This window comes from Eschrichtius robustus, chromosome 3, assembly GCF_028021215.1.
Source record: "Eschrichtius robustus isolate mEscRob2 chromosome 3, mEscRob2.pri, whole genome shotgun sequence".
In the NCBI taxonomy this organism is placed as follows: domain Eukaryota; kingdom Metazoa; phylum Chordata; class Mammalia; order Artiodactyla; family Eschrichtiidae; genus Eschrichtius; species Eschrichtius robustus.
The window spans coordinates 90,993,056-91,008,852 of NC_090826.1; the positions used below are offsets into that span (position 1 = coordinate 90,993,056).

At 33.3% G+C, this 15,797-nt stretch overlaps 1 protein-coding gene across 2 annotated transcripts in view; it reads right to left on the minus strand.

Annotated features, from left to right (window-relative positions):
• Window positions 1-15,797, minus strand: part of COL11A1 (collagen type XI alpha 1 chain) — a 208,656-nt gene that overhangs the window by 45,724 nt on the left and 147,135 nt on the right. For both annotated transcript variants that reach the window (XM_068540413.1, XM_068540414.1), the window contains exons 42-46: window positions 8,481-8,588; window positions 4,480-4,587; window positions 3,491-3,544; window positions 2,329-2,382; window positions 1,723-1,830 (exon numbers count right to left, since the gene is read on the minus strand). In XM_068540413.1, the coding sequence (XP_068396514.1) occupies window positions 1,723-1,830; window positions 2,329-2,382; window positions 3,491-3,544; window positions 4,480-4,587; window positions 8,481-8,588 (432 nt within the window). The remainder of the gene's footprint in view (window positions 1-1,722; window positions 1,831-2,328; window positions 2,383-3,490; window positions 3,545-4,479; window positions 4,588-8,480; window positions 8,589-15,797) is intronic.

Sequence of the window (15,797 nt, forward strand, 5' to 3'; positions counted from 1 at the left end):
ATAGTAAACATAGAAATGAAAAATCAAGTCATTTAAACAGAATATTAGATTATTATTATTTTTGTCTATTATAATTGCTAATATCTATTCTGCCATGAAGACTCAATTAAAGGATGCAGATGTGATTGTGAACATGTTAATTACATTAGCATCTTTTCAGATTCCTGATTTAAAGAGGTAGCTGTGGGAAAAATATAATCAATTTTTCAGGGAACTGATTTACTGAGTCATCCTCATCAAAGAGGACATTTCTCACTCTGTGGAAATGAAGACTTTTTTAATATAATATCTTGTAAATATAAGCTACAAGGCATCTTTTTTAATCATGATAACTAAATTTCTAAATTACAACCTTATAGAATTCAGAATAATCAGTTAACTGAAAAAGCAGAAAATGAGTGGTAATATATCCATTGGCAATCTAATTTTTAATACCTTGTTGTTTTCAAATATGTGTACTTCTCATACATACTGATATATACTACTCAGGACTGCTTATTTATTATTGTCTAACAAGTATAAAAGGGCTAAACACAAATATGAAATGAAGTTTTTACATTTTCCAAGTTGAAAAATAATTATTTTGGCATTAAAAAAAGTAGAAAATTGTAACATCCTGTTCACTGGTAGACATCCATTGAGTGTTATAACAATAATTGTTATGATAATATAAGTATATTTTTACAGTATAATTTGTATATATACAATAAGCTAGTTAATATTAAAAACCAATATTCTATGACTTTACTTATGAAAATAGAGATAAAAATTAAATTTATACAAATTCAACTTTTACTTACTTTTCCACAACTTCGCAAAATTTTGAGTACAATGAGCTAGATGATTTAATTTAATCATTTCTAAAATTGCTAATGTGGCATAACTAATATTCACATGGCACCCAAATAGCATTTAAAACAAAATTTTATAATCTTTTAGAGGATCACTAGGTAGGTATTGAATAAGCAAGTGGGAGAAGAAAGCCAGACGTTTCCAAAGTTTGTAGGAAGCAGTTAACATCACATGGAAGAGTGGAAAAACAACTCAGAACAGATGTCTACTATGCAATGTTTTGCCTAAGAACCCAGTTGTAAGCCATATTTGAATGAAAATTTTTTAGCCTACAATGTTTTACAATTTAATATTTCCTCCCCTGAAAGTGTTTCATAAAATACAAATTATAATTCTAAATTTAAGAAGTTATTTTAAATGACCAATTTACTGTTAATTTGTTTATTTTACCTATTATTGTTTAACATTTCTTGTTGGCAGTTTCTGTTAATAGTTGCGATGGACAGTTTGCTATTTCTCAAAAGGCTTTTAGTTTTTGCTAGCCATCTGGAGTACTAATTTTCTTGCTATGAGATGTGTGAAAGAACGCTTCTAACATCTTGCTTCTAACTGTCACACTTAAAGAAGGTTGTCATTCATTTTCCAAATACAATGAGGATGAAGAAAAGGGGTGTTATACCTATAGTGGGGCTAAATAAACTCCAGAAACAGAAACCAGGGCAGATGCAGCTTCAGAAAAATTAATAATAATTGATTAAAAGCAGTTAAAGTTCAGATACACATTTAAGTAAAACAGTCATTATACTTAAACTTTGTACCCTAGTACCCAGATAGAAAGAAGGAAAGCTGTTTTGTTTTACAACTTCCAGAAAACCTGGTGTGAAAATTAAGTGGGAATGACAAGGGTGTGCAACTCAGAGAACATCTTACCTGAAGACCTATGGGACCCGGAGGTCCTGGGAAACCTCTGGCACCTTCATCACCTTTTTGTCCAAACATCCCCTGCTGACCTCTGGGACCTGGCTCACCATCACCTCCCTAGAAAAGACCGATAAAAATGATCACAGACTGGAAGAATCAGGATTCTGCTACAAGTCATCATAAAAATATAGCCATTTCTAATTTAATCAGTCTATTTATAAGTAACCAAGTAAAAAGTAAGTTACATTTCCATTATCTGCTGCAAATATACCATTGTTTGTTTTGCTTACATTATTTGATTCTGGAATATGACTGATTTTGATTTTCTCACGTATATCAAGTGAAGTAAAAGCTATTTACAAAGGGAAAATCATGTTCAGAATTGTCTACGAAGTAAGTACTTCTCAACTGGTTATTATCTATCTTCAAATGAAGTCACAGTGTTTTTTGTTTATAAAGATCAGCTTGGTTAGCTACATTAGATAATTTAAACTTGATTTAATGTTAAGCATACAAACTTATTACCACATGAAATCGACTGGTTATGTGACAGTTCATAAATCTGATCAGAGAACGGTAAGGATTTAGATTTGCTGAACAAAGAGGAATACTTACAGCAATTCCAGGGGCACCAACTGGACCCTGAAGACCTGGGGGACCAGGAGGACCCTGCGGTGAGATAAAAATCTGTAATTTTGAAACTGAAGCCAGAGGAGCCTGAGCTATGATGTGCAGAACATTTGGTTGATCAAAATCTATTAAGCATCTCTACATTTCTTGGGGAAAAAAAATAAAAGGTTTTTGCATTCAGTGCAGTCAACCATTATTTATTTTACTCCTTGAGACTCAGACTTGCCTACTTGCAATCAATTTTAAATTGGCAGTTATTGAAAGCATTCTCAACTATAATGTTGTGGATATTTAAAAATGGATTTCTATGCTAATATAAATCATGTTGAAGTTTCACACTTGAAAATTTTCAAAATACCAGATTTCTTTAATGAGATATGTATGTGTCAGAAAGAGCACATGAAAAAAGCATCCATATGCTATCTTCTAAATGAAAAATAGGATGTGGGGAATTCTATATGACAGAAAGTAGTGATATATGAAACCTCAGAATTTTCTTTATATGTAAACACATGCAAACTCAGTATTATATATTAAGTATACTGGAACTCCTTATTTTGAGCAGTAGATTTCAATAGCTTTATGAGTCTTACATACATAAATATTACTTCTTAACTGTCCTTTTTTTCAACATAAATAACTGATCAGGCACTATAAAAGATCCAGACACTAAAGAGTCATTGGATTGGATTGTTCTTTTTCTTAAAACTGCCACACAGTGGGAAGAGTGCTTAAAGCATAGGTTCTGGAGGTGTGGTTCAGGGACCACTGGGGTACCTGAGGCCCTGTCAGGTTTCCACTAGGTCAAAAATCCTTTTCATAACAACTTTAAGATATTATTTGTCTTCAAACCATATGGTATTTGAACTAACGATGCAAAAACAATGGAGGGTAAAATTGCTGATGCTTTAGTCTCATTCTGTGGCTCTTAGGGTTGGAATTATTGCATTTCTTAACACATAATTTGAAAAGAGGTTTTATTAAAATTGACTGAATCTCAAACTGAATAGTTCCCACAGAGGTAATATAGTAGTGATATTATAATCTTCGGAGAGGTAAGGGAATAGTAATATGAAAAAATGTCCATGGTTAACACCAAAAGGAGTTAAATGAATAATGCCCCCTCAATAGGAAGTAGGAAACTTACATTTTCTCCTTTGTCACCCTTGCTGCCTTTTTGTCCTGGTTCACCGATTTCACCCTGTATTTGAAGGATTTGAGTTAAAGTTTATCTCTAATATGCCATACCTGCCATTGCATTGTCATTACTATCATTGTATGATTAAATTTTACTTTAACGTAATTATGTGCTAACATTTAATGTCACAGTTTAAATTGGAAAAGCCTGCTTCTCACTTTCTAGTATTGACTACTATTGATTTCTAATATTGATTAGTATATAGACAAACAAAAGTCAACTGAACTTTGAGGAATACTGCAGCTGGATTTTTAATTCACAAAATCAATTTTGTCTGAAATATTACGAGTATAAACTAATAATGAAAATACATTAATTTATATAGAAATATAATTACACATTAATCAAAAATCGGTTATTTTTTCTCCTAGTTTTCCAACTGCTAAAATGTTGCACATTATCAGAGCACTGGTTAACAAATTTTGTTATATAATTTCGTAATAATATTAGAAAATATATTCAGTTCAAACACAACAACACAGCTACACATTCAAAATCAAGAGCTTAGAATCTTTACTTACACGTTAGTAAAAAATAGGGAAGTATAGGATTATCAAATATGTATGCAGCTCATTCTTAAATTTTAAGTCTGCAATATCCAAGACACCACAGCTAAATGTATGCAAGTAATTAATTAAATTAACTTCACGTTTATTTCAGAAACATATATATTTAAAAATAGATAAGCAACTTTGGCATCTGTTATTTTTTCTCACTCCCATTGTTCTTGTCTTGTTTATATCCTACATACTATTTCATGGGATAACGATAATTCCCAACCTCTAAAATAAAACTTTTGAGCACAAGGAAGCTGTATTGAAACTTTGGAAAAGATATCTTTAGATTTGACATCTAATCTTAAAAGAGATTATATCCAGGATTCTTAAGAAAAAATTTATTTTTCACAGGATGCACTAATATGAATAAAGAGCACTCACCTTGTCTCCATCTTCTCCAGGGGAGCCAGCAGGCCCAGCAGGCCCTGGGAGACCCACAGGGCCTTGTACTCCATCTCTGCCTGCAGGGCCTTGGGGACCTTTTTCTCCCTGCATTGAAAATCCAGCAGGTCATTACTTTGCTGTAAGAAACCTATAAATTAGCTATTGTTACAATTTTTAAGTACAGCTACAACAGTCATACTCTGGCTTCCATATTTGACAAGGAAATTGCTTTGATTTTCCCCCAAAATATATTTTCCCAATATATTGCTATTTCCTAGTAGCAAATGATAACACAAAAGATCTCTACATTCTTTCGTGACTAAGAATACTAACACTGTTAACAATTTATGAATCTCAAGTTATGGGTCACAAAAACAATTAAGACTCAACTTGGAATTTTTCTTTCAATCACACATTTTCAAATCAAGCATTATATATTGATAAATCAGATGCTCGATGTTTGTGAAAACTCACTGACCCTTTACTCTTTTTCTGTGCTGCTACTGAAATAGCTGGGCAGTGCCTATCAGGCCTCAAAAACCATAAAATGCATTTGCTCGTATACCCAACTTTATAATATGCTTTCTGTGTAGACTTTTTCTATTTTTTAACAATGTTTCATGAATTTTTCTAGATTTTGATATTTTGCTTCAGTGCTGCTTTTACTGATTCAAAATGACAAGGCTGTTAGCTTTTAAAAATTTTTTGTTTACTTTTTGACAATGACATTATTTTCCTCTTTTAAAATTTAACTATACTGCGTAGTTTAAAAAGTATAGGCTTGATAATAAAGATGGCAAAAAATCCTTTCAGAGCTTAAATAAATGATTTCCTAAAAGTCAAGACTTCATCAGTTCTGCACAAAGTTATTCCTGATTGCAGTTGGTGGTTCTATCTTTTCTCTCATTACACAAGCTGGGAATCCATGTCATCAGTTCCTGCATTTACATTATCCTGCTCCCCACCCCTCTGTCCCTCACCACCTCGTGTCCCTTTACGATGACTAAGTTTTATCTGTTGAATATATTTACTTCTCTTTATCTCCACCATTAACATCTTACCCCAAAATACTAGTAGACTTCCTCTCAACTATTGAAATATTTCCTTCTTATCTCACATCTATTCTTACTTCCAAACTATCCCCTGTGCTGCAATCAGAGAGACAATCATCTTACCAACATTCTCTGTAGTCAACTTACTTGTTTACCATTCCTAAGGTAAAGACCAAGCTGCTAGTGTGGTCTACCATTACCGGGCTCCTACTACCTATGGACCAGCATCTAGCCTCCCTTGCCCTTGCGCTCTATATTTCAACCCCTCTAGATCTTTTTTAGTCAAACTTGATGCCATACCCTTCCTGTCCCTTGGCCTGAGCACATGTTGTTCACTTAGCCTGGAATGCCCCTAGGAGGACCCTCCACTTAGTTAATTTCTCCTCATCTTTTACGTTCCATCATCAATGTCCTACCCAAGGAAAGGCTCTGATTCCAGCTTAGGTCCCTCTGTTATAAGCTGACATACACCAGTACATTTCCTTATATCATTAGCCAGAGTTTGTAATTATGCAGGTACTTAGTGATTCTTTGCTTATGATCTAATGCCCCATCAGACAATAAATTGTGTGAGGGCAGAAGCTGTCTGATTTTGTTTTCCATTGTACCTCGCTGGCCTGTGGCCCAGAGTAGCCATTTAAGGCTAGTTAGTTAATTGCTTAATGACAACAAACATAACAAAATGTCTATAAAACAAAGTTAACAAGTTTATTACTTTATTGGGTTCCATACGATCTTATTGTATTTTTCAAAACTATGCCATAATTATCATTTAACACATACCTCTGATGTCACACTGGAGACCTTTTATTTCCTTCAAATTAAATATTGCAATGTCTCAAACCTATCTCCACTCATAAAATGTGCTGTGCTATTCACAGTGTCACTATTTTGAACATATGAGCTGATTCAGATATTTCTCCTTAATTTGGATTTCCTTGAGAGACTGAACTCCAAAAATCAATCCTTTTATATGAGAGTATCTGTAAATAAGACAGATTAATTCTTCTGTGCCTTCATTACAGTACACATAATCTCTAGCCAGGAATCACCTGCTGTTTATTTCTTCTGATCCTGGTCTGTGTGGAATCTATACCACTATATCAGATTTATATTTGGGTTTAGGAAGAGGTAAAAGACTTTGCTTAACATCTTAGCCAACGTCTCCATCAGTTTTTACTAAACCTCTGCATGGAGGACTATGGGTATTTTCACCCAACACTTCCATAACCATTTGATGCTACCATCCCTAGATAGATAACTTCTTCAAAAGTACCACCTAATAATGTGTCCAGCACTTAGTTGCTCTCAATAACTATTTGTTGAATAAAAGAACAGTGGAACGAACACCTTGGAGTTTTTGTTGGTGGTGGGAATAACAGAGAGAACAGGTGGGCAGAACATTCTCCTTTCCCTCCCTCTTCATAATACCACCAATCACCAACAAAACTCGGGCCAAATCTTATCTCTGAAAATCTTATCTCTGTCAATAATTTCTCCTCTATATCATCAAAGTAATTTATTATCATTTTCAATACTTTTCCATATTCTTGTCTTTGTTTCAATATTTTACTTTTTCTTCATAAAGTCAAGGTATTTAAAACCCAGCCTTCAACTTATTATCTTCAGAGGATTCTTGGCTTCTCTAATAAGTATATTCTCAATTGGTATACAAAGCAATGCATATCTGTTTTCTCTGTATACATTCTTCATTGTGTTGTGCCAATATACGGGTGCCCTGGATTTTTGAATGAACTTGTATGAAAGGGCCCTCCCAGTGCACAGTACACTATAAAAGTTTTATGGACAAATCTTTAGTGTCTGAGATTGGTTGGAAATTATAGAAATTGTAAGAAGGAGCCAAAGAACAATTTTTTATAGTTGTCTTTTAACATCTCAGAAAATAATGTCTAAATTTTCAACAAATTTACTAAGCTGGAAATATATTGCTTTAAAAACTTCTCAGCAATTAAAAATGCTTTCTTTTTTTTCACCAAAAAATTCTAACCACAGGTGATATGGTCCTATTCTAATATTCTAAATGTGTCTAAAAGGTAGTAGATTACAGAAAAACAGTCACTTTAATTTGGAAATACTTAAGATCACAAACAGTAATGTCAATGGACAATGACAGCAACTTGCTAAATCTGACTCAACTTGCTAAAACTAAGGCCTTAGTGATTAAAAGGTATTTTGAAGATTATAGGCTTAAACTGGATAATATATGTCAAAACTTACATACACACAAAAGTATTGAACTTGTATTTTTTGCATACAATGGTCAGCAATTTTTATATAGATTTACTGAACAAGTTTGTGTTTTAACCTTGGAGGATGAGAGAATGCTTTAGTTGTTTTAGAAAATTAATATAATTAAGTCAAAAACAGGAACAAAATTAGGGGAGAAATCTTGATGATGAAACTTAAACCTAATGAACAGAATATATCCATAATTATTAAATAAATATAAGATAAAATAATTGACCAGATGTCTTCCACCTCTTTCACTGTAGATCAAAACTCAGATCACATGAGAAGTGCAGCCTCTTTCTATGCGTTTCACTTACAGACCATGAAAGTGATTGGAAATTAAGTTGTACTACAAGAGGAGTGAAAAGTGAACCCTTTTCTAATATAAAGCAGCAAAGTATGGTTTTAATCAAAAGTCCAATTTTATCTTTTAAAAGGAACAAAATCAGAAGCCTTTCACATTAATAATATCCAACTCCCTCACAGATATTAGGGTTTCATAAAATGTGGAAATATGTCATCTCATTTAATGAATTTGAAATTTTCTGTATTACAAATACAAAAAGAAGTGTGTTTATATGCCAGGCACATATGCAGAAAGAATGCAGTGGACTATGAAGAGCTAATATCCTTGAATACAAAGTAATAACTTGGGCAGGATGACAGTATAATATATTCCTCCGTGAAATGACTTACAGGAGCACCTTTCTCTCCAGCTGGACCAGGAGGACCCTGCGGTCCTGGTCGCCCTGGCAAACCAATTGGGCCAGCTGTTCCTGCTGAGCCACGTTCTCCTGGTGAGCCCTAGCACAGGGGAGAAAAGGTATTTTGTTATTAATGATGGAAAAAGTTACACTTAAGAATCACTTATTTAGCTGTGAAATCTTACAGTTTACATAACATAAAAGTCACTTTTAGACAATTTTAAGATCTCAGACGGGAACAGTACTCACAATTTAAAAGATTAAATTCTAGCCCCAATATTAAGCACAGATACTAAAGTTAAGACATCCTGATAAGAAGAAAAATATTTCAAAATTATATATCTTTAATATTTTACAGATGTTTTCTTTTTTCATTGAAGTGTTCACAATTGTTCACAATGCTTTATAAGACATAAACCCAACAGTACCTTCCTATACAATTTTCTCCCTGTATTATTCTGGATTGGCAGGATACACTGTCTAGACTAGCATTTTTCAAAGTCATTTCTGGATTTTACCTCAAACTTGCCGAATCACAATTTCAAAGTCCTAAAAATGAGTTCAGAAATTGTCATTGCCTTGAGGTTCAAATATAATTTTTTACATAATAAAGTTCAATAATCACTATCCCAGAGCTTGGACTTTTTCCTGAAAATAAGTCCTTAAATTTATCTTAGAATCCTGTAGGGACCATTGGGTTTTATTATGAACACTAACCAGATAATTCACATTTGACTAGGTATGTCCAATTGAGTTTCAAAATAGAGGCTATATATTTTCAATTAGTTTGCTTTAAAAATACCTAATATGTAAAATTTTAAAAAGTGTAGATACTGCCTTCATATTAATTACCTCTATCAACAATTTAAGAAAACATTATTTAAAGCAAGAATAAAAGAAATGCAAATGTAGATTTCTAAGTCATGTAAAGGTCAAAGATAACCTATTTACCATTTCCAATTTTATTTATTGAAAGATAACAAGAATATTGTCTTTGCATTAGATTCCTAGATGGGTGGCTAAGTTATAATTTATCATTTTCTTTCAGGATTGAACTAATGTGAAATATTAGAAAATATGATTATTAGCATCTTTCCTAAATAATAACATCATCATTTAAAACTCAAAGAAATGATTTATAAAAGCTGGAAAATACAGTACTGTCACATTTATTTTCTAATATTACCCTCCCTATGTAATTAGAAGTCATTTTATTATACAAATATGAATTATTGACTTTGTTCTAATTTCTATTTTTATTAGCTAGAGAACTAACTACATATGAACATAAGAACGATGATAATGACAACAATTTGTATTGATGTAGTGCTTTACAATTTAAAAATCAATTTCACATTCATTTTGTCATTTTATTCTCACAAAGATTCCGTTGCGTTTTTGGTGCAGCTGTAGCATGACAGTCTTAAAGATGAGGAACCTGTGGCTCAAAGAAGTTAACTATCTTTCCCATAATCAGGGAACTAGTCAAGAGCAACCCTGACCTTGGACTCCTCCCTGTGTTTTCTCCACAAAGCCAACCATTGCTTCTCTCTAATGAAGACATCAATGACTCCCAGGGGCTACTGAGTTGGAATTTCTTTAAATGTAGTACCTATTCAATTTTATTGAACTATTCCTTGATTACAAAGGATTACAAGAATATTTACTATGTAATTTCTTGACATTATATTTCTGGCTAAATTCACAAGCTACATAGAGTACTTTTTTATTTTGTGAGGTGTCTGAATATTAATTAAAATGAATGCATAGGCTATAGATTTGAGATTATTGTGAACAACTTAAGAGTAACATTAGAAAAGTGATTTTGTTTCTCATTTTCTTTGTTTTAGGACTAATTGAACCACGGTTATGGTTGTTTTAATTATAGGGTATCTTAAACTTAGGAGATAGGAGATGGAAATAATCTGAAGAAACTTTACCAAAAATATGGTTAAAGAAATGACGACACTTGAACTTGATATAAACATAAAGTGGTGTTTTTGAGCTATAATGAGTATATATTTTAAAAACAAACTCAGGAATTGTTCAGATGGATAATAATTAATTAAGAGTTTTGTGAAAAATAAATTTTTACCAATCATAATTCAAATACTAAAGAAGAAGAGATTACAAAGGAAAAACTTCAGTTAGTATTTTTTAAATAATAAACATCTGTCCTCTGTCAAAATGTTATTTTTAATTTAATAATATTAAAATATTTTATGCAAAAGAGTCAACCACAAGTGGTGTGACTGTTAACCAGATGGCAGACTTTGGATAATGATTCCAGAGGCCAATGCAGAAATTAAAAATGAGAATAGAGCCCTCTGAGTGCATTCAAGAAATGCAGCCCTAAAAGTTGAAGGAATGCAAAGATTTGTCTCTACTTATCAGAGACAGCAAAGAAACAAAGGAAGCCTGGAGGCTGAGGAGGAGGGCAGGGGAGGGACGAAGATGGACAATGTGAGAGAGAAAGAGAGAGAGAGAACGGAGGAGGAAGACAAGGATTAAAAGGAGGAGAAGAAGGAGAGCAAAGACCCTGAAATTGAGAGGAATGCAAAGAATTCTGAATTACAGAAAAGAGAGAAAGAAAAAGTTCAGTAGTGAAAGCACTCTTTTTTGTTATAAGTATAAACAGAAAACAATATACAGTGTGACTAGGGTGATTCTGTTTTATTCAGGTAAACTCTATCATCCCTAAAGATAAACCTCTACTTATCTGAAAATCTGATTTCTTGAGGATCAGTGTGCATACAAGGGTGGATGTATTACATTTTCATTTTAACATTTTACTTGTAAAATCTCACAAAGCATTACTACCCATTAGTGTTATCAAATCTAAACTAAGCGTCCAATTTAAGTGTTGAAATATTTTATTTGTAATTGATGATACAAAAAGAGATGCAATTTTGATATGTCAGGCCATGAAACCTTTCTCTTTGAACCTGTTTTAAAGTTAAACCCCAACTTTTCAAAGACTACCTGAGGAAGATATCACTTTAGACTGTGTTGAGCTTGACAGCTGTGAGACCAGAATGATAAAAGAGGATATTCACTAGAAAGCAGATGTGTATATTAAGAACATTTATTATTTTCCAACTATTGAGACTACTAAACAACTATTGTGCTAAGTACTTTACAAATGCAATATAATTTAATTCCTGTACGACTTATTTACTTTTCCGGTAAAGGCGGCCATAAGGCCCAGTGTCTAGCTCATGTGCCCTGATTCATACAAAGTTTCTTCCTGCAATACAGAGTACCTCATAAACGGTGAAGAAAAAATTCCCTGATTGTTTGTACCACTATAATTCACACATATTATGCTAAATTTTAATAAGTAGAAGAAATAGAAGCCATTTAAGACCACTTCTACCAGAACAAGCTCATATTGGTTGAACACTTTCTAAAATGAGAAAACTTAAAAGAATTAATGGCAATGCTTATCTCCTTTGTCCAAACAGTCGTTCTCTGACATTCAAACAGTCTAAATATTTTTGATAGCAGCATGTTCTGCAGTGATTTTATTTTATACATCTATAAATGAAAAGTGAAAATCTCTGATGATACCTACTGATTAAGCACATGCTGTTATCAACATGCAGATCTTATTTAAATATTCCCAGGTCAACTTTCAAGAGTAAGCCTTATGAATCCTTTAATCCCAATTGAATCACTGAAGAAATTCCATTAAAAATGAAAATTTAAACCCGATATTAAAAAGAGAACCCATTTACACATTTAACAAAAATATAGTGAGACTCTACTCTCTTGCGACCTTGACTGGGAATACAAAATGTATTATGGCAGGTGTCAGCCCTTAAGAAGCTCACACTGCAAATGCATTTTTTCCATAAAGGCTAGGCAGTTATAGTTATAGAATTTATTGCATTGTCCTATAACTGGCTATAGTGAAGAACAGAGGGCTTTATATTTGTCAGATAAGTGAACAATTACATCTAAGATGAACATGTTTGGGTTTAAACATAGGTTAAATGGATAATAATAGGCTCACAAAGGTAAAATTTTTGCTTGCTTTTTAAATTGATCTTCAGCCCTCCGAGTACTTACTGGCACATAGCAAGCCCTACGTAAATGTGTCAACTGTATGTGTGATCTTTTCCTTCTCAGCACTGAAACCACTAGCTTTCCCATCTTGAACACACTGATTAACTTCTGTTTGGCTCTATTTTCTCTCCAACAATATAGGGACAGAAATAATTTGCCCTCTGTTTTTTTCTGATATTAATGTGTTGATACATCTAAAGTCTGTCCTAAAGTATGAATGCAACAGATGTTGGAGTACTGTACATGAACAGCTACGTACTTTAAAAGTAGATATGCAATGTCAAATGATTGCAGAAGTGAAAATTTATAGGAGAGAAAATTAAGATCTAGAATGTGTATGGTATATCTAAGGCCATACTGTTAAGAGTAGAGCTTTTCCCACAAAACAGTATTTTTAATCCTAATTTAAACTGTTTACATACTCATCTCTATAGCAATGATAAATATTTTACCATCAAAAGTGCTTAACTGGAAAGAACTCAGAGAAAAAGAGGCTAAAACCTATAAAAATATTTCCCCAATTTGTGATTTAAATAGCAATGGACACATGGTAAATTAAAAGTTTTCTAAAGGTATGTATGGAATTACAGGAATTATAACAACCATAATATCATGAAGTATTCTGTTATTTTAATACTAAACAGCAACCACTATAGGTCACTTATTTTCAACTGAAGGTTGGACATTTACTTATTTTTAAAAGAGAGGAATTTACATTTTTATAATTAGTGACCTCTCTTTAAGTTTATGTTAGCTTTATCCTCTTCTGCAGCCCTTTTCCCTAAACCTTGCAATGGTAATAAAACACAAGTCAATAGCATCAGTTTATTTCCTTGAAGCAATGAGAATAGTGGTTATTTCTCTAACTCTTCACACACAGGAGAACTCCAGATAAATATTTTCTGTTATGTTCACTGGGTGTTTCATATTCTGAGAAGCATTTGTAAAGTAAAGGAAAGGGGTAAACAGAGAAATCATCTCATCAGCTTTCAATTAGAAGGCAGACCACTAGAGAGAGGAAAAGAAACATAAACACAAGTTCTTATGAACAGAGCTATACAAGTAGAAAGCAAAAAAAGAAAAAAGTCTGCCCCTCTCTTTGTAAAGCCAAGTTGACCTTCGTGCCGAAACTAGTTTGAGGTAATTCTCACTCTGCAGATTACATGTATTTGAGATCAGGTAAGCTGAAAATTCAGATAAAATATCAAGCATGACCAGAGTTTAAAACATAAATTCTGAATGAGTAAGTTAAAATCCTACAATATCTCAGTCTTTGGTCACTGATCCCACCACCATCTCTCTACATGATTCATCCTGATTGGATGTCATAATAGCCCCCTGAGGTCTAACCGGATTCCAATAGAGAAAGTGTGCTTTAACTTTAAAAAGAATAGCATATGACCCAGTTAGTAAGTGTAATCCTTCTAAAAACTTGTCCAGTTCCTTGTTTGAGAAATAAGTAAAAAGCCAGTGAAAAGAAGGTTCTCTGGAATGGGAAGTGGAAAAAAAATTAGAAGAAATAGGAATTATGATAAGAAGGGCATATAAAATCCTAAAGGAGAGACAACAACAGGAAGAATAATAGCACATAAAGAGGAAAAGAGAGAATCATCAGGGGACAATCATGATATAGGAGTCATAGGAAAGGAATAAAGACTGATACGTTGCACAGCTGTGAAATCTTGGACTTTTACCTTTTAGCAGCTATGTGTCTGCCCACTCCCCATATACGTTCTCCATATTAACTCCCACTCCTGGGGAGGGGGAAGAAATGTGGTTGTAGGGATAGAGGGCCTTTACCAGCACACTATTTTATTTTTTTAAATCTCCTCATTTTTAGAGAAATAACTGTTGGCAATGAGGGGATTTTTAAAAATTATTATTATTATTATTTTATCTTTTGGCCACACCGCGCGGCATGTGGGATCTTAGTGCCCCGACCAGGGATCGAATCCATGCCCCCTGCATTGGCAGCGCAGAGTCTTAACCACTGGACTGCCAGGGAAGTCCCCGAGGGGACTTTTTTTTTTTTTATCAGAAAAAGCATACGAGGGAGAGATTACTTAGGGAATACATTTTCCTTGATTTTGTTTTATGAAAATATAGGTGGTAAATGCAATCTGAGAACTCGTTTGCATAATATATTTGTATATACTGTGTGTTAACATAAATATAAAATGTTTACTCAGTTTGTGTTCAACATATGAGAAAAACGCTGCACTGCCTTCCTCTCTTGCTGTTCAGCCCCTTGCTTCTTCCTGCCTTGCATGCGTGCATCAAGACACCCACTTAGCAAGTAAACCCCCTGAGATGAGAAAACATGCCCTGCTTTGATGGGCATCTATTACCAGCTTTTGTGTACATCATCACGCATACAGAGAGCGCTTGGTTTCTGCCAGATTTTAGAAGCCCAAAGTCACAGGATCCTGTTGGGATAACTTTGTTTGTCTTCAGCAGGAGCACTAAAAACTGTTTCTCAATATACATTCACTCCGAGTAGCTCGACCTTCAGAGAACTATGACATTGAGATACCAATGCTTTGCTAAGAGGACTTAAACATTGATGAACACTTCAAGACTAAGTCTAGCCCATAAAAAACTTGCTTTTCATAGATCAAATTGATTTTTACTTATATCTTTAACTCCAACATAATTCCTTTAGGGAAAAAACATTGTTTTCACTTCGACTTCTTTGTTCTATCTTTTAATATATTACTCATTATTTACTATGTTATTTTATCTATTCCACATCCATCATGCTCAGTAAACCATAAGCTCTATGCAGGAAATGTCCATTTAATGAATCTATAGAACTCCAGCTTAACAGATTGTCTGGCGTATTCAGATATTTATTTAATTATAGTTTTCCATAAGAAAAGACTTACAGCAGCTTACAGGGAAGACATAAATACAAGATAATATAAATAAGAAATGTTAGGTAAGAAATATAAATAAGCAAGTAACTTTTTTATTGGCAAAAAATAGGACTAACAATATTAGTAATCTAAAAATGCATACTAGAGACCAAGGCTTTTCCCAAATGCAGGTCATGATCCATTGATGGTTTATGAAGTCAATGCAATGGGTCTTGTACAGCATTTTTAAAAAGTAACTCTAATAAAATAAAGCAGATAATATTAAAGTACATTATATGTACTTTTTGTATAGATTTGAACGCAAAAAGTTACAAAAACAGTCATAAAGCAAGGAGTTATCTTCTCTACTGTGTCCCAAATTTGAC